General features: G+C 41.8%; 1 protein-coding gene across 3 annotated transcripts in view; it reads right to left on the bottom strand.

Moving 5' to 3' along the window:
* The window catches only part of LOC115148621 (14-3-3 protein epsilon), a 41,170-nt gene extending 22,437 nt beyond the window's left edge, over positions 1 to 18,733 (bottom strand). The window contains exon 1 of one of the 3 annotated variants that reach the window (XM_029690673.1): positions 18,480 to 18,733. Coding sequence is in view for 1 of the 3 variants with exons in the window: in XM_029690674.1 (XP_029546534.1) it covers positions 18,480 to 18,543 (64 nt within the window). In the remaining 2 variants the exon portion in view is untranslated. The remainder of the gene's footprint in view (positions 1 to 18,479) is intronic. The other 2 variants (XM_029690675.1, XM_029690674.1) reach the window with 2 other exon arrangements.
* Between the last annotated feature and the right edge of the window lie 673 nt (positions 18,734 to 19,406).

Genomic DNA, 19,406 nt, shown 5'->3' with positions numbered 1-19,406 from the left:
AAGCACCCCCACAACATGATGCTGCCACCCCCGTGCTTCACGGTTGGGATGGTGTTCTTCGGTTTACAAACCTCCCTCTTTTTCCTCCAAACATAACGATGGTCATTATGGCCAAACAGTCCTATTTTTGTTTCATCAGACCAGAGGACATTTCTCCAAAAAGTACAATCTTTGTCCCCATGTGCAGTTACAAAACGTAGTCTGGCTTCTTTATGGTGGTTTTGGAGCAGTGGCTTCTTCCTTGCTTTCAGGTTGTCGATATAGGACTCGTTTTACTGTGGATATAGATACTTTGGTATTTTTTGTTTCCTCCAGCATCTTCACAAGGTCCTTTGCTGTCGTTCTGGGATTGATTTGCACTTTTTGTACCAATGTACGCTCATCTCTAGGAGACAGAACGCGTCTCCTTCCTAAGCGGTATGACGGCTGCGTGGTCCCATGGTGTTTATACTTGCGTACTATTGTTTGTACAGATGAATGTGGTACCTTCAGGCATTTGGAAATTGCTCCCAAGGAGGTCTACAATTTTTTTCTGAAGTCTTGGCTGATTTCTTTTGATTTTCCCATGATGTCAAGCAAAAAGGGACTGAGTTTGAAAGTAGGCCTTGAAATACATCCACAGGTACACCTCCAATTGACTCAAATGATGTGAATTAGCCTATCAGAAGCTTCTAAAGCCATGACATAATTGTTTTGAATTTTCCAAGCTGTTTAAAAGGCACAGTCAACTTAGTGTATGTAAACTTCTGACCCACTGGAATTGTGATACAGTGAATTATAAGTGAAATAATCTGTCTAAACAATTGTTGGAAAAGTGACTTGTGTCATGCACAAAGTAGATGTCCTAACCGACTTGCCAAAACTATAGTTTGTTAACTTCTTTGGGATAGGGGGCAGTATTTTCAGGTCCGGATGAAAAGCTTGCCCAGAGTAAACTGCCTGCTACTCAGTCCCAGAAGCTAGGATATGCATATTATTTGTAGATTTTTAGAAACTTCAGAGTGTTTTCTATCCAACTGTTTGAATGATGTCTGTGAGTATAACAGAAGTCATATGGCAGGAGAAAACCTGAGAAAAAGCCAGCCAGGAAGTGGGAAATCTGAGGTTTGTAGTTTTTCAAGTGATTGCCTTTCCAATATACAGTGTAAATTTGGTCAGATTGCACTTCCTAAGGCTTCCACTAGATGTCAACAGTCTTTAGAACATTGTTTCAGGCTTCTATTGTGAAAGGGGAGTGAATAACACCAGTCACAGTAACTGCCTCAGCTGAAAGCCTTTGTTGATCACGCGCAGCCGTGAGCGCGAGCTCCGTTCCCTTTCCTTTCTAAAGACAAAGGAATTGTCCGGTTGGAATATTATTGAAGATTTATGATAAAATATTCTAAAGATTGATTATATACATCGTTTGACATGTTTCTACGAACTGTAATGGAACTATGACTTTGGACATAAAGATTTACTTTATCGAACAAAACAAACATTTATTGTGGAACTGGGATTCCTGGTAGTGCATTCCGGTGAAGATCAAAGTGAATATTTATAACACTATTTCTGACTTTTGTTGACTCCACAACATGGCGGGTATCTGTATGGCTTGTTTTGGTGGCTGAGCGCTGTACTCAGACTATCGCATGGTGTGCTTTCACTGTAAAGATTTTTTGAAATCTGACACAGCGGTTGCATTAAGGAGAAGTGTATCTATAATCCTATGCATAACACTTGTATCTTTCAAAGTTTATGATGAGTATTTCTGTAAATTGATGTAGCTCTCTGCAAAATCACCGGTTGTTTTGGAGGAAAAACATTACTGAACATAACGCGCCAATGTAAACTGAGATTTTTGGATATAAATAGGAACTTTATCCAACAAAACATACATGTATTGTGTAACATGAAGTCCTATGACTGCCATCTGATGAAGATCAAAGGTTAGTGATTAATTTTCTCTCCATTTCTGCTTTTTATGACTCCTCTCTTTGGCTGGAAAATGGTTGTGTTTTTTTGTGACTAGGCGCTAACATAACATAATCGTATGGTATGCTTTCGCCATAAAGCCTTTTTGAAATCAGACACTGTGGCTGGATTAACAATACGTTTATCTTTAAAATGGTGTATAATACTTGTATGTTTGAGGAATTTTAATTATGAATACTTGTATGTTTGAGGAATTTTAATGATTATATTTTGTTGTTTTGAATTTGGCGCCCTGCAATTTCACTGGCTGTTGTCGAGGTGGGACGCTAGCGTCCCACATATCCCAGAGAGGAAGAAATTTGTGGAATGGTTGAAAAACAAGTTAATGACTCCAATTTAAGTGTATGTAAACTTCTGACTTCAACTGTAGATCTAAATGATGTTAGAGTTTTTAGGTTATAGGTAGTTTATGTACTTAACTAGTTGGCTGGCTAACGATTGTCAAACAAGCTAACATACCTTTCTTGCAGTTTCTCACACGGGTACACTGAGGTGATTGAAGTGAATTGTGTTTCGCGCCACAGAGTTTTGTATTGCGCATTGGTCCCTGGCACGCTGTGTTTCTTGAGTTGCAGGCTGCCTGCCACAGCTCAGAGAGCTAAATAACCTTCAGAACTGTGTTGAAGCCAGATGATCTATTTACGAAGAACCGCCGATGTGCTTCACAGAATATTATTGAAACTACGTTTGGTAGAAATAGTTTCTCTTGGTGTGGTGGCAATGATTCTGTTGTGGCGCAGCGCCACAAATGAAAGCAGAGGAAACACTATCTACTGCTGTACATTGCATTTTTTAAATACTGCTTATATAAAACACAGCCTGTAGTTATATACTGGATTCTTGACATAGCTCACTAATATATTTACTGCTGTACATATTCTTAGTATATATTTTGGTGTATGTACACAGATTGCAACTTTGATTACTGATAGTTTTATTTGGGTTGTTAACTGGATTGGTCCTGACAGTCGTAATTTATTTCTTTTAGTTTTTGACAATTTAATTATTACACAAAAAAAATCTATGTAAATTACAATTTTTATTAAAAACACTAAGAAATTATCAAATTGTTTGACAACCCTGTTTGTAAAATTATATCAAAATCAAACGTTTCTAGTTTTGAGTGTTGAAAACATCGAGGTCTCATGGTAGGGTGGGGTACACAAAATACAGTATGTAAACTTTGAGCACCATCTCGTGAATGTTTTGGCATTCAGGTCTAAAAAAATCCCTTTCTGAGCACTTCTACAGTGGGCAAATATTTATTAAAGGATTTGTTCAATCAAAAAGAGGTGATTGTCAAAAAGTGATTGAATTCAAATGGATTTATCCTCAATCCAAAGCAGTTCACTGGGTTTTCATACACAATGACTATCAGGACAGATCAAATAGGCCAACTACACTCACTGTATAGAACAGGGTCTCCTGGCACATTTCTCTTCCATATTTAGATGTATAAAGAGTTTAGATGCACACCTTGAAAGGTTCCTGTCATCACAAGCTCTCTTAATGGAGTGTTTGGGGAGTTGCCAGCGTAGACGGGGGGACTTTATGCAAACCTGCATTAACGCTAGATGGGCGTAGCCGTGGGAGTAGAGCCAAAGACCAGAGGAGTGTCTCGAAATTCTAGAATCTTCCCTCATAGAACGTCGCCGAATTCAGTACTGCGTCAGTATCCAAGTCTGGGAGATTTTTTTTGTAAAATAACTTTGGGTTTTTGTCTGTAAAACACATTAATCAAGAGACACCATTACAGGGCTGGTGTAATCACAGTGAGGCAACTTGCAGGTGGAGGCCTTTCACATTTAATGTTACACCAGTAAATCAGATCAAGAAAAATGACAGGAGCTGTGCAGCTGTCCAATATGGGTGTTATAATACAGTAAGTGGTTACAACAGGTCTTAGCTAGAGCAGAAGTATTGCTCGTAATAATTACGGCATAACATATTGCCGTACTAGGCCTATAGCCCACGTTATGCCTATATGTTTACAGTTACACAATACCCTACAATTGCTTTATACCAATGCTTATGGGACTGAGTGGGAACCCCCAGAAAGCATGGGATCTTGCACTGTGACCCTGCAGGTGCATAAAAATCAGAGCACCGCCATGCGGTGCACAGGCAGGCAGCTCAGTGTGTGCCATATACAGCCTATGACTTCTACAGAGAGTGTACCTACAGCAGCCAATGGCAGACCTCCACAAAGCATGCTGCAGAAACTCAATGCTCCACAGTCAGCGCCCAGGAAGAGCAGCAGCACTACAGTATCTCTGCAGCAGAAGACCACTGAGCCGTGGCTTTGCTCAGCGGACTAGGGCCGTGCTCAAACACACTCAGTGACCCCTCTACGGATTGACACAAAATTTGAAAGGACGGTAAGGGAAAGGAAACAATATTTATTCGAAAAGGATTTAACAAGCTGAAATAACATTTCTCATGAAATTGGATGAAAGCAGATCAAAAGTATGATGACCAAAGTATGAAAAATTACTGTTGCTTCTAGATTGATAAAGTTAGATCATGAAGTTACTTGTCCCCTCCCCCATGTCAAAAACTTGGATTCAGAAAGGCGGGATTATTAAGGGCGTAGGGTGACGTCAACCTAACTCATTTTAATACACCAACGTAACGTGGTATTTTTTACCAAATTTAAATAAGTACCACCTTGTAACCAATGGCGCTGGGATAACTAGTCTATCAGTGTCAAAATTTGACTGTAGGGTGTCAGCGAATATAATTACTAGTTTACACTATTCATCTATGGCAAAGACATGGTGCCTTCAGAAAGTAGTCAGACCAATTGACTTTTTCCACTTTGTTAGGTTACAGTCTTAATCTAAAATAGATTTTTTTTTTATTCCCCCCTCAATCTACACACAATACCACATAATGACAAAGCAAAAACTGTTTAATTTTTTATAAATTACCAAAATAATTCGAAGTTAACTTATGGAAATGTGTTTTCAGTCCCTTTAAATTAGTACTTTGTTGAAGCACCTTTGGCATCGATTATAGCCTCAAGTCTTCTTGGGTATGATGCTACAAGCTTGGCACACCTGTATTTGGGGAGTTTCTCCCATTCTTCTCTGCAGATCCTCTCAAGCTTTGTCAGGTTGGATGGAGAGCGTTGATGCTCAGCTATTTTCAGGTCTCTCCAGAGATGTTTGATCGGGTTCAATCTCAGCTATGGCTGGGCTACTCATTCAGAGAATTTTCCCAAAGCTACTCCTGCATTGTCTTGGCTGTGTGCTTAGGGTCGGTGTGCTGTTGGATGGTGAACCTTTGCCCCAGTCTGAGGTCCTGAATGCTTTGGAGCAGGTTTTCATCATGGATCTCCCTGTACTTCGCGCCGTTCATCTTTAGATTCTGACTAGTCTCCCAGTCCTTGCCGCTGAAAAACATCCCAACAGCATGATGCTACCACTAAGCTTCACCATAGGGATGGTGCCAGGTTTCGTCCAGACGTGACGCTTGGCATTCAGGCCAAAGAGTTCAATCTTGGTTTCATCAGACCAGAGAATCTTGTTTCTCCTTTTGGCAAACTCCAAGCAGGCTGTCATGTGCCTTTTACTGAGGAGTGGCTTCTGTCTGGTCACTCTACCATAAAGGCCTAATTGGTGGAGTGCTGCAGAGATGGTTGTCCTTCTGGAAGGTTCTCTCTCCCATCTTCACAGAGGAACTCTGTCAGAGTGACCATCGGGTTCTTGGTCACCTCCCTGACCAAAAACCTTAACCCCCGATTGCTCAGTTTGGCCGGGATGGCCAGCTCTAGGAAGAGTCTTGGTGGTTCCAAACTTCTATTTAAGAGTGGAGGCCACTGTGTTCTTGGGGGCCTTCAATGCTGCAGAAATGTTTTGGTACCCTTCCAAGTCTTTACCTCGGCACAATCCTGTCTCGGAGCTCTACGGACAATTCCTTCTACATCATGGCTTGGTTTTTTGCTCTGACATGCACTGTCAACTGTGGGATCTTATATAGACAGGTGTGCCTTTCCAAATCATGTCCAATCAACTGAATTTACCACAGGTGGACTCAATTTCAAGTCTCATAGCAAATGGTCTGAATACTTATGTAAATAAGGTATGTTTTTTTATTTATTTTTAATACATTTGCAAACATTTCTACAAACCTGTTTTCACTTTGTCATTATGGGGTATTGTGTGTAGATTGCTGAGGATAATTTTTTTTTTAAATCCATTTTAGAATGCGGCTTTAACCTAACTAAATGTGGAACAAGTCAAGGGGTCTGAATACTTTCCGAAGGCACTGTATATGTTTCCCCTTTCATCTGTGTCTGGTGTTAGCTAGTTACTGGCTAGCTAGGTCTTCAGCCAGTATGGAACAGAGGGGGAAGGGTCATTCAAAACTGACAAAGTTGTCATGTCAGCACATCCGTCAGTGCTGCTGTGATTCGTATCACAAGAGACATGCCATACGGGAGATGTATAAAAAAGACATCATTCATGCAATATCAATGTTGTTTGAGTTGCTTTGTACATCACCAAATTTGCTTGAGATGATTTTACTGCAACACTGAATCCAAGTTTTTTGACATACGCGTTTCAAAGAGCTGTCAGTCAAGGTGAGCTCATGAATATAAGCTTACCGCCCATAAACCTGTCTTTGGTTTATGGTTTATGGTAGTTAGCCATGAGAGAAAGAAATGCAAAAAATGTTAGTACTAATCACCCACTCAAGGGAATCAGAATTAATGTTTGGGACCTTTAAAAAGGTAGACTCAGCGAAATGACTGCCACGAGCAGCACTGCAGACATTCAGACAATCGAGATGCAAGACTTCGCTCTCACACAGTATTTGCGCATGTGCATGAGTGCACTTCACAGCGCCGTAGCCAGGACACCAAAACAGCAGAGAAGTTGAGCCACACGTTTCAACGCTGTTAGTTGTTGTGGAAATGTACCCACTATGCTGTTTACTTTCTGCATCTACGTCATATCGCTGAGTCTACCTTTACTGTTAGTACTTTCAAAAACATGAAAAATCTCAAACTTATTTGTTTATCATGCTATTGTCATAAAAACTATGATTTTTAAATCACATTAAAATGGACAAATCCATAATGTCAAAGCTCACTACATGTAATCATACATCATTTAAAAGCCCATTTCATTAAAAAAATGTACGAACTGAACTACATGTAGTAACTTACTTTGAAGAGATCGTGATTTGGTCTAAATAGGCATTTGGTCAGCTTAAGTCATTGTTCTTTAACTGCCATTTCCCAAAAGTCAGACTCTTCCCACACGCCAACTAATTTCTCAGCTTCAGAAACATCTGGATTTGTGGTTTTACGTCGATATATTCTCCAGACTTGTATAGAGGGAATTGTTGATATGTTGCAAACTTTTGATTCTGATAACAATTGTTGGAAATATGCACCAAAAATGCTGTGTATGTACGTCTTTAGTATTTTACAAAAAAGTATATATCCACAATCTGCTCTACACATGTCTGGTCCTGGGGTTTTTTAAAACTATACCTAAATATTTATGCTGACTTCATTCAGTGTGCAGAAATGTATAGAGAGATGTATAAAATTATACAAATGAGGCAACAATATTTCAGAAAATATGTAATATAAAAACAGTGTTATATTGGTGTCCATATTCAACTGGTAAAAGTTAATTGTGAAATGATTGGTGGGGGGGGGGGGGGGGATCACCCTATTAGGGTGTGGTGCCTCACTTAATGTAGAAATGTCATGTCTGTGTGGGGGACCTGGGTGATCGAGAACACATGAAGAAAAGGAAGATCTCAGCTAGTTTGAATGAACAGGACTCGCACCAGCTTGCCTTTCATTCATGTGTGGAAGCAGCACATCTTACTATTGTGCTCAGCTACACTGCCACCCTGATTAGCACGACTCGACAAAATCAAATTAACATTTTAAATGACTGCAAGAACAATCGGTGTCTAAATAAAATAATTTCTGTTAACTGTTCCATCTTAACCCATCAAGCAAGGAAAGAGGAATACTACTCAGTCTCTTTAGAAAGAAGAGAACAGAGGTGACTGAGGTGTGTTGGGGGGAGGGGTGTTACCGCCACCATTATGACACCACATTGGAACATGTTCAGGTCTGTTGAGTGACAGACCAGGACTGCTGAGCCCGGTCTGGCTGGAGGCAGTGTATAAGTGCACTTACTGAAAGAATAGGCTCCAAGGAAGGGAGCGAGGAAAAGGTAAGACAGCACAGTCTTTGCAAAGATACCCACTAAGCAGGCAGCTCCTGTCTGATCTATTTGTGCACACACACACACACACACACACACTGGGGCTGGATGACTCGCCTGAGCTGGAGAGAGAGAGCGAGAGAGAGGGGTTACATAAGAGAGTAGCGCACTGCTGCTCTAGTCTCCTCCTGTCCCTTGGTCCCCATGTCAGGGTGGCTGCATAGGTGCATACCTTCCCGTCTATGGTCTGGCTTAAGCCCAGCTGCACTATCCGCCTTGCACATTCCTCTGTGCCAAAGGGGGCTCAGGAGGAGTGGCCTGTTCCACAGCAGGCCTGCAAGGGGGGAATCATCCTGGCTCTGAGTGGCCGGCCCCTCCAGGTGATTGACCCCTTTCAGCATTGCGTAACGACATGAGGGGTGGGGGAGGTGTAGGCTAGAGCTGGTAGGGGACAGTATCCTGTTTCATAGCAGGGCAAAAGAGATCAGAGAAGAGACTGCATGGCCCATGAGTAGCACTGCTGATCTTTGATATCAAAATCTAGAAAACTCTTCAGGTACTACTACAGCACTTAACAGTATGCCTTCTCAGCAATACTGCTGTCATGTTAAATTGGGAAAATAAAAAGTTAAATGAAAGGCATTTAACGCATCTTCCTCTGCATTCATCATCATGGGAAAGTCTTAGCCCAGATGAGTCTGCATACTTTATGAACTAGGTCATCAGAGTGGTACAGTTCAGATAATTCAAGTAATAATAAGTTAGGAGAAAAAGAAAAAAAAAAGCACATTCCTTGCATTCTCTTCAAGACTAGTGATACGAAGAAAAAAAATCAAGTTACATGTCAGGATATTATTTGATGCTATATCGTATCGTTTTGACAATATCGCAATATTATTTTTGCACTAGTTGGCTGTACCTACCTATTTTTCCTTCATAGCTTGTTCTCCATCTTTTTAAATAGGGCAGCAATTTGTTTTATGCACTTTTATTTCCATGACTAATCTAAACTCATTATCATGGCTCTCGTCACTCTGCAACAGATATGTGAGCAATATGTTAACAGCTGGTGTGCAATGTCTAATTTTAAGGATGTCTCGAGGTTTTGCTCTACCTCTGTCGAGTACCTCATGATAAGCTGTAGACCACACTATTTACCAAGAGAGTTTCTTATTTTTCGTAGCTGTCTATTTACCACCACAAACCGATGAGGCCATGAGTAAAAAAAGAAAATGCTCATCCCGAAGCGGTGCTCCTAGTGGTCGGGGACTTTAATGCAGGCAAACTTAAATCCTCTGTACCTCATGTCTACCAGCATGTCACGTGCAACCAGAGAAAAAAAATTATTGATTAATTATTTATTTATTTTTAAATAATAATAATAATAATAATAATAATAATAATAATAATAATAATAATAATAATAATAATAATAATAATATAGACCACCTATACTCCACACAGAGACGCATACAAAGGTCTCCCTCATCCTCCAATAGGGAAATCTGAAAATAATTTTTTCCTCCTGATTCCTGCTTACAAGCCGAAAGTAAAGCAGAAAGTACCTGTGAATCGCTAAATACGGAAGTGGTCAGATGACGCAGACGCCATGTTGCAGGACTGTTTTGCTAGCACAGACTGGAATATGTTCCGGGATTCATCCAATGGCATTGAGGAGTAGACCACCTGTCACCAGCTTCATCAATAAGCGCATCTACAACGTCGTCCCCACACAGTGACCGTACGTACTTATCCCAACCAGAAGCCATGGATTACAGGCAACATCCGCACCGAGCTAATGGCTAGAGCTGCCGCTTTCAAGGACTGGGACACTAACCCGGACACTTATAAGAAATCCCGCTATGCCCTCAGACGATCCATCAAATAGGCAAAGCATCAATACAGGACTTAGATTGAATCCTACTACATGGATGTGGCAGGGCTTGCAAACTATTACCGACTACAAAGGGAAACCCAGCTGCGAGCTGCCCAGTGACGCGAGCCTACCAGACGAGCTAAATGCCTTTTATGCTTGCTACGAGACAATGAAGCATGCAAGAGAGCTCCAGCTGTTCCGGACGACTGTGTGATCACGCCGTCGGTATCCGATGTGAGCAAGACCTTTAAACAGGTCAACATTCACAAGGCCGCAGGGGCAGACAGATTACCAGGACGTGTACTAAGAGCAATGCACGGACCAACTGGCAAGTGTCTTCACTGACATTTTCTCTCTCTCCCTGGCTGAGTCTGTAATACTATAGGTTTCAAGCACATCAAGAAAACGAAGGTAACCTGCCTAAATGACTACCGCCCAGTAAACTCACATCAGTTGCCATGAAGTGCTTTGAAAGGCTGGTCATGGCTGACAACATCATCGTCCCGGAAACCCTAGACCCACCTCAATTTGCATAACGCCCCAACAGATCCACAGATGACGCAATCTCAAATCGCACTCCACACTGCCCTTTCTCACGTGGACAAAAGGAACACTGATGTGAGAATGCTGTTCATTGAGTACAGCTCAGCGTTCTACACCATAGCGCCCACAAAACCCATCACCAAGATAAGGACCCTGGGACTAAACACCTCCCTCTGCAACTGGATCCTGGAGTTCCTGACGGGCCACCCCCATGTGGTAAGGGTAGGCAACAACATCTGCCACGCTGATCCTCAACACAGGGGCTCCTTAGTCCCCTCCTGTACTCACTGCTCACACACGACTGTGTTGCCAAGCACGACTCCAACATCATCATTACGTTTGCTGACAACACAGCAGTGGTAGGCCTGATCACTGACAATGATGAGACAGCCTATAGGGAGGTCAGAGAACTGGCATTGTGGTGCCAGGACAACAACCTCTCCCTCAATGTGAGCAAGACAAAAGAGCTGATTGTGGACTACAGGAAAAAGAGGGCTGAACAGGCCCCTATTAACATTGACAGGGCTGTACTGTAGTGGTGCAGGTTGAGAGCTTCAATTTCCTTGGCGTCCACGTCAACAAAGTATCATGGTCAGAACACACCAAGGCAGTCGTGAAGGCACGACAACACCTTTTCCCCCTCAGGAGACTGAAAAGATTTGACATGGGTCCCCAGATCCTCAAAGTTACATAGCTGCACCATCGAGAGCATCCTGACCGGTTGCATCACCGCCTGGTATGGCAACTGCCCGGCATCGGACCGTAAAACACTACAGAGGGTAGTGCGTACGGCCCAGTACATCACTGGGGCCAAGCTTCCTGCCATCCAGGACCTACAGTACCAGTCAAAAGTTTGGACAACTATTCATCCAAGGGTTTTTCTTTTTTTGCTTTTACCATTTTTTACATTGTAGAATAATAGTGAAGACATCAAAATTATGAAATAACACATGGAATCATGTAGTAATCAAAAAAAGTGGGAAACAAATCAAAATCTATGATATATATTTGAGATTTTTTTTAAAGTAGCCACCCTTTGCCTTGATAGCTTTGCACACTCTTGGCATTCTCTCAACCAGCTTCAGCTGGAATGCTTTTGCAACAGTTTTGTCTCCAGTCACCCAAGTCCGACTTATCTCTGCTACCTCACAGCAAGCGGTACTGGAGCGCCAAGTCTAGGTCCAAAAGGCTCCTTAACAGCTTCTTCCCCCAAGCAATAAGACAGAACAATCAAATGACCACCCGGACTATTTACATTGACACCCCTCCCTTTGTTTTTACTCTGCTTCTACTCACTGTTTATTATCTATGCATAGTCACTTTGCCCACTACCTAAATGTACAAATTACCTTGACTAACGTGTACCTAACATGTATTCTTTTTCATAAGAATACCTCTGGTCTTGGGTATAATTATCTTAGTAAACTCAACTCTGTCCATATACACAGAGTGTACAAAACATCTCCATGCCATACTGACCAGGTGAATACAGAGGAAAAGCTATGATCCCTTATTGATGTCACTTGTTAAATCCACTTTAATGTATACGGAATATAAAACGCAACATGCAACAATTTCAAAGATTTTACTGAGTTAAAGATCATATGGGCCACAATGGGCCTCAGGATCTCGTCAAGGTATTTCTGTGCATTCAAATTGCCATCGATAAAATGCAACTGTGTTCGTTGTCCGTAGCTTATGCATGCCCATACCATAACACCACCTCCACCATGGGACACTGATCACAACGTTAACATCAGCAAACCGCTAACCCACACGGCACCATACACGTGGTCTGCGGTTGTGAGGCCGGTTGGACGTATTGCCAAATTCTCTAAAACAACAGTGGCTTATGGTAGAGAAATTAGTATTAAATTCTCTGGTGGACATTAACTGCAGTCAGCATGGCAATTGCACACTCCCTCAACTTGAGACATCTGTGGCATTGTGTGGTGACAAAACTGCACATTTTAGAGTGGCATTTTATTGACCCCAGCACAAGGTGCACCTCTGTAATAATCATGCTTTTTAACCATCTTCTTGATATGCCACACCTGTCAGGTGGATGGATTATCTTGGCAAAGGAGAAACGCTCACTGAAAAGGATGTAAACAAATTTGTAAACATTTGGGAGAAATTCTGAGAGCATTTTGTGCATATGGAACATTTCTAGGATCTTTTATTTCAGCTGGTGAAACATGGGCTTTAAATGTTGGGTTATATTTTTGTCCAGTGTAAGTTAAGAGGAGACATGTTAAAGAAGGATTTTTATGCTTGAGACAATTGAGACATGGACTGTGAACGTGTGCCATTCCAGGGGTGAATGGGCAAGTCAAAAGATTGACGTGCATTTGAACGGGGTATGGTAGTAGGTGCCAGGCGCAACAGTTTCCCATGTATCAAGAAAAGCCAAAAGGACATACAGCCAACTTCACACAACTGTGGGAAGCATTGGAGTCGCTATGTGCCAGCATGCCTGTGGAACGCTTGAGACCTTGTAGAGTTAATGCCCCAACGAATTGAGGCTGTTCTGATGGCAGGGGGTTAGACCCATCGCCTCATAGTTAGCAAGCTATCTAACTACGATCGCACCAGCTAAAACATTCTACAAAACTATCAATTAGCATTAACTAGCTAGCTGCCTAGCGTCTTGAGTTTAATGTTTGCTTACTGTTAGCGTTGATAATAGATAGCAAGAACTAGCAGGAAACCCAACCCTCAGAGCTCTGTGGCCGCAAATCAGGGTTTGACAACCTGTGTGGACTCCACACACACACACACACACACACAAGTACTTTATAAGGCTGCCCCAGAGACTTAGTTGATTTATCGACTTCACTGTTTAAGTGTGCCCGCTCGGCTGAACTCAGCTGTGCGGTGGCACTGCCGGGCGGCTGCTGAGTGTGTGCGCACCCATCACTTTTTAAAATCTGTTCCTTGTTGTTAAATGACTCCACAAGCATGAATAATAAATTTAAAAAAATTAAAGTACAAATATTTTCTAAAAAGGGTAATCTACCTTATTCAATTATTTAATCAGTTCCTCTTTGTTCCTCCAGACTCTCGAGTGGCGCAGCGGTCTAAGGCACTGCATCTCAGTGCAAGAGGCATCACTACAGTCCCTGGTTCGAATCCAGGCCATGATTGGGAGTCCAGCACAAACAAAACAAAAAATATTTGATGAAACAAATTGATGTTAGGATATTTCAGTTATACCATATGAGATTTTGCGCCAAACACATTACGTTGTTACTAGTCCCATAGGGCGGCGCACAATTAGCCCAGCGTCATCCGGGGAAGGCCGTCATTGTAAATAAGAATTTGTTCTTATCCAACTTGCCTAATTAAATAAAAGGTTACACACACACACCAAAAGTACGTTTTTTGGCTTTTATGCATGTCCCCATTACCAGTAAAACAATCAAAACCTATTTCTTTCACTTACTTGCTGTGCTGTTTCATCGTTCATTTGTTCAGTCGTTTAATTCTCAACCAGGATTTCATGACATGTCAAGCACTGAAGTTTCAGCTCTGTCTGTCCATGGCCTCTCTTTCTCGGTGCGCATGGTCACTGTGTCCGTTTCCATCTTGTCCAGCTGCGTAAGTAACATTTCACGTAAACCCCGTTTCTTGTCTGCATCGAAGCAGCGGTCCTTGCGTCGAGCATTGTGGCGACACAGTAGAGAGAGAATTCCACCGAATCGCTTTGTTGAGCAGGCGTTTCAATGCCATGACAGAGGGCATCACATCTGCTGCAGGCGCAGTGGATGAGCATATCGCGAGTCAGTTGTTTGAATGGAGCTTGCTAGTGTGTTCATGTTTCCAAGTTTCAAACATGTTCTCAAATGCCATTGAAATGGCAGCAGCAGAATGACAAACCGGCACATTCATGAACATGCAATACGACTTTCCTCAGTACCAAATCCTCGACGACACATTGTGCTGTCAGACTCAGCATGCTCACGGGGCTGATATCGCTGGTCCAAATGTCAGTCATAACGCCAATAGCAGTGACACAATGTTTCTTTTTTTTTTTAGCAGTGACGCCATTACTGTGTAACATTGGTAGAGCAACATCTGAAAAATAGCACACTTAGTAGTGTGTACTAGTGCTCGACCAGTCGGCGAAAGCCAACATCACCCACGACAGAACAGTTGATTGTCAAGGGCAATGAATACCATTATCAAGCCATTAATGGATTTCGCCTAATTGTCTTACTCTTTCAAACGACTGCTCGATCCACACAGCAGACATTGTGGGCTAGGTTAGGAATGTTGTTACAAGTGTAGCGCAAAATTTGACGTGGCGTCATTACGTTATATAGGTATGCACGTCAGCTTTGACATTGGTTTTGCACATCGGCGTTAAACTAGACATCGGGGAGATGCCGATAAGTTCACCAATATATTGTGCATCCCTAGTTGTTACAGGTGTCAAGCTTATGGGCATGTGGCAGCACTGTGTAGGAGGGAGGTTTCTATGTGTGAGAAGTGTGCAGAAAGGCATGAGACAAAGGAATGAGTAGCATTGGGAAAAGAAGCGGTATGTGCTAGTTGTAGGGGTGCCCAAGGGGCTTCGGATCAGAAATGTCCAGTGCGAGAGAGGCAGGTTGAGGTTACCAAGGGTTAGAGTAGTGCAGAGGGTGTCTAATGCTGAGGCAGTGAAGAAAGTAATGGGTCAAGGGGGAGGGATCCTGAGATAATTTGTGAGTAGTAGATCTGTACCAATATAGAGGGATAAGACCAATGAGTGATATATGCAGTGTTGCCATGTTTGCAGTTTTCCAGATTAATTGGGCTACTTGGAAAACATTGCGAGTGAAAATGTATTGGTTTGCAGGTATTTGCACTGCGGCTGCCACGGCATCTCATATATATATATATATAAATATAAATAAAATCCCCCCCCCACTGTGACCTGCTCCTGACTGTCAAGCAGTGAGACAGGCTGTTGCTGAGTGAGTGGTGGGGAGGGCCAGAGGGGTGTGTGTGTTGAGAAAGCACTACAGTTATTGGCTGAGGCACGTGAGCGAGACAGCAGCCAGCACGTGCACATGTTGTAGGTAGGCTATTTAGATTGTCATTATGGAGAGAGCTATTTTCAAACCTTTTTCCATAAAACATTAATACTGTAGAACTGATGCACATCAAGAAATAATGGTGACAAAGCACTGGAAAAAGACTTTGGGAGCATTATATAAATCCACTCTGAGGTGGTTTAAACTGCATTCTAATGTTGACTGCTTAAAGAAAACAGTATCAAACAAAGTGCTTTATGCATGCTCAGTTCTAGGTTCCCGGGGGCTGCCCGAGTAGAAATTTTAAATGGAAGTTACAGTTATTTTTATGGGGGAAAAGTCCTAAATTAAACTGACAGGCAGTGTGTGTGTGTGCAGAATTATACATTTGCCTTTGATGGCCAACAAATAGCCAATTAATGTATATGCCGTTGTAGGCTAACATTTGATACAATAAATATGCTGAAATTACGATATCACTTGAGTCATTGCAAATCATTCTGCCTGTAACTTCAGTTTAATGTAGCCTTGTATTATTATGAACGCATTAGATTGACGGTAAAAGTAGTCAGATTAGGCTACAGATAAAACTAATTTAAAAAATAAACACTGGCTATTGTTGACAAGCATATTCAGTTCATTAAGATATTATTCATATTTAATTCAGTGATTGAAATTATGACCCCATCCTCAGTAGCCTATTCCAGCAGGCTATTGGGGAAACAAGCACTTCTTATTGCGAAATCGCCTCGCTATTCATGTTGAACAAATTTGTCTGTTAATTTGAACTAAGCAAGCTGCTGAATTGTTCAGTTTACATCTTGCCTAGATCTTGTGTAGGCTACTGTAGACTGTCTAAAATGAGATGTAGAACATATCAAGGGCTATAGGCTACCTGCCTTTATCTAAGCAAACTATATCAACATTTTATTAGAATCATAAACCCAGATGAGTCTGAAGCCTATGCCTATTGAAATGACAAGTCAATCTCGCAAATGGGCCATTTATAACAGTTTGTAGTCTTAACATCAGCACAATTGCCAGAAAATAGTCTAACATTAGATTTTTTTATGTTCATCCAAGTGTTTCTTGCTCAGAGATTGAGATCTTCAGTCCAACATTCATCACTCAAACTCTCCTGTCGGATTTATCATTTGTTATGCAAATGCACAACAGCGATTTACTTACAATTATAAACCTGGTTCGAGCCCCGAATGCTGATTGGCTGAAAGCCGTGGTATATCAAACCATATACCACGGGTATGACAAAACAACTTTTTACTGTTCTAATTACGTTGGTAACCAGTTTATAACAGCAATAAGGCACCCCGGGGGTTTGTGGTTCATGGCTAATATACCCACACCTAACGGCTGTATCCAGGCACCCCGCATTGCGTCGTGGTTACTAGCCATTGGCCACTGTGGTATATTGGACATATACCACACCCCCGTGTGCCGTATTACTTAATCATAGCAGTCAAGCGAGTTAATTTTCCATCAATGGATGTGGATTTATCTGGCAAGTTAAATAAGGGCGACTTATCAGTTCCGATGTCACATATTCAAATTCCTTTATTACACCATGTCATAGCTTGCAATAATTATTTTGAGGAAACCTACATTTTGCTTCTAACGTCGTTACAATGATATTCCTTCTTAATTGGCTCGATAACTTACAGAAAACGGTTTATTGTATAAATATGGCAACTCCTCACTTGCTGTGGGGGGGAAAAATTGGGCTAGTTTTCAAGCCTTTGGTGCAGGTTTTGAGTGGTCAATGTGCTAGAAATGTTAACTTGACCTGGCAACCCTGGATATATGCTTCAGTAAGATTGGCTTTGTTCATAACAATGGTTATCAATAGTACTGCAGGGATGTAACACAAGTCGCAGAAAATAGAGGTTGTGGTGGCAGCTGCAGAGAAGTATTTGGGTGTACGATATTTGATGTCAGAAGAGTTACCGGGTATGTTGAGTGGTGGTGTCCCGTCCTTTAAGCCTGAGGTAGGACTAGATTAGGTTTAAATAGTGAAGTCGGGTGGGTTTTTAAATTAGTGTAGGGTTATATAGGGAAATCAACAAATACCGTACTTTTTCCAAGCAAAGTATAAGAGGGTTCTATTCCAGTCTAGTTGGTGGCAGTAATCCAACATTTCTGGGTGCCGTTAAACCTCATCTAAGTAATTTATACTTTCCTTGAAAAATAGTTGGCAAAACTGCTGTCGCTAGCAAAGTAGCTTCAAGACAAACGTTAGCTAACTAGGCTACGAAGCCGCTATTTCTAGTGTAACGTCATTACTGTCAAAATAGCTAGTTAATCAAATAAGCAAATTATTTTAGTGAACAAATGGTTAGGTAACCTTAACCATTCCCCATGACACGGTAGCTATTATTGCAATTTGTCAACCATTGCTAACCGCAATTTTACCACAGATTTTAGCTCACGTTCGTTAGCTGTCATGCTCTCTTGTTAACTAGCGTCAGCTAGTTATAGTAACGTTAGTATATCCATTGATAATTAACAACCAAGTCGGAACAACAGGACCACCAGCAGAAACAACCAACGGCTTTCAAGATAGCATGGGCTGAATATCACCCATGCCCATGCAAACACGGAATATCCTAAAACCCACTAATACACATGTGTATCGCTTGATACCTTTGTTCAGTCAAACCACTAACGTTAAATGACTGTAACTAGTTGGGAAACCCCATCTTCTCCGCCATTTTGTCTCTACTACGATCTCTTACTAGCTAGTTAACGAATCCATCTTCAAACCACCTCACCCGCTCCTCGAAGCCCCCCGCTAGAGAGAGGGAGACAAGCGAATGAGGGGCATACTCCGCATTGACAGTAAATCTTAGCCCTTACCATCGTATCTCTCGGCTTGTTCGGCGAGTTTGGCCTGGTATACTAAGTGTTCTCGATCTGCCATTGTGTTCGAAGTCGGGCTGATGTGCGGCTTGAAGGAGAGGCTCGAACGTGGGTCTGTCTCGGACTGCGGTTCCTGGTGGAGCAGAAGCTCAGCGTCCCCACTCTCTAACTACCGGTAGCACTGGTTTAAAGATGGCGTCCGAACTCATACCGGGAAATTGACGCAATCCACGCCAACACCACATCCCCGCTCTTCACTTTTCTTTCTCACAAACTCACGTGCAAGCTATTGGCCACCAACTCATTTCATCTCATGTATTTATGGTGTGATTATATGTCAACCAAAAATCTATTGAAAGACAATGTGTGTGTCAACCAAAAATCGATTGAAATACAATGTGAAACACAGGCCAGTATTAAAAAGATTCAGTTAAATATAATCCACTCAGCATGACCAGACTCCATAAAGTAGTGTGCATATAATAATGGTGGTTCACACATCAGGGCCACATATTTACATTTTAGTATATGGCTCTGGTTCACAACTCCTTATCATTGCTGGAGTCAATACTGTTATTATAATCCTGTGACTCCAGAGTGGCGCAGCGGTCTAAAACACTACATCTCAGTGCTTGAAGTGTCACTAAAGACACCCTGATTCGATTGCAGGCTGTATCACAACTGGCTGTGATTGGGAGTCCAATAGGGCAGTGCACAATTTGTCCGGGTTTGGCCGGTGTAGGCCATCATTGTAACTAAGAATTTGTTCTTAACTGACTTGCCTAGTTAAAAAAAAGGGTAAATAAAAAAAATATAAGTGATTTTATCACCTCTTCTCACCAGCCATGGGTAGTCAATCAATCTGTGATAATCTCAGGTTGGCTGTATGCATTGTTAGCTCTCAAACTCTAGGTGGCATTCTGC

This window comes from Salmo trutta, chromosome 15 (genome assembly GCF_901001165.1).
Source record: "Salmo trutta chromosome 15, fSalTru1.1, whole genome shotgun sequence".
NCBI lineage: Eukaryota > Metazoa > Chordata > Actinopteri > Salmoniformes > Salmonidae > Salmo > Salmo trutta.
This window is presented reverse-complemented; position numbering and strand designations above follow the sequence as displayed.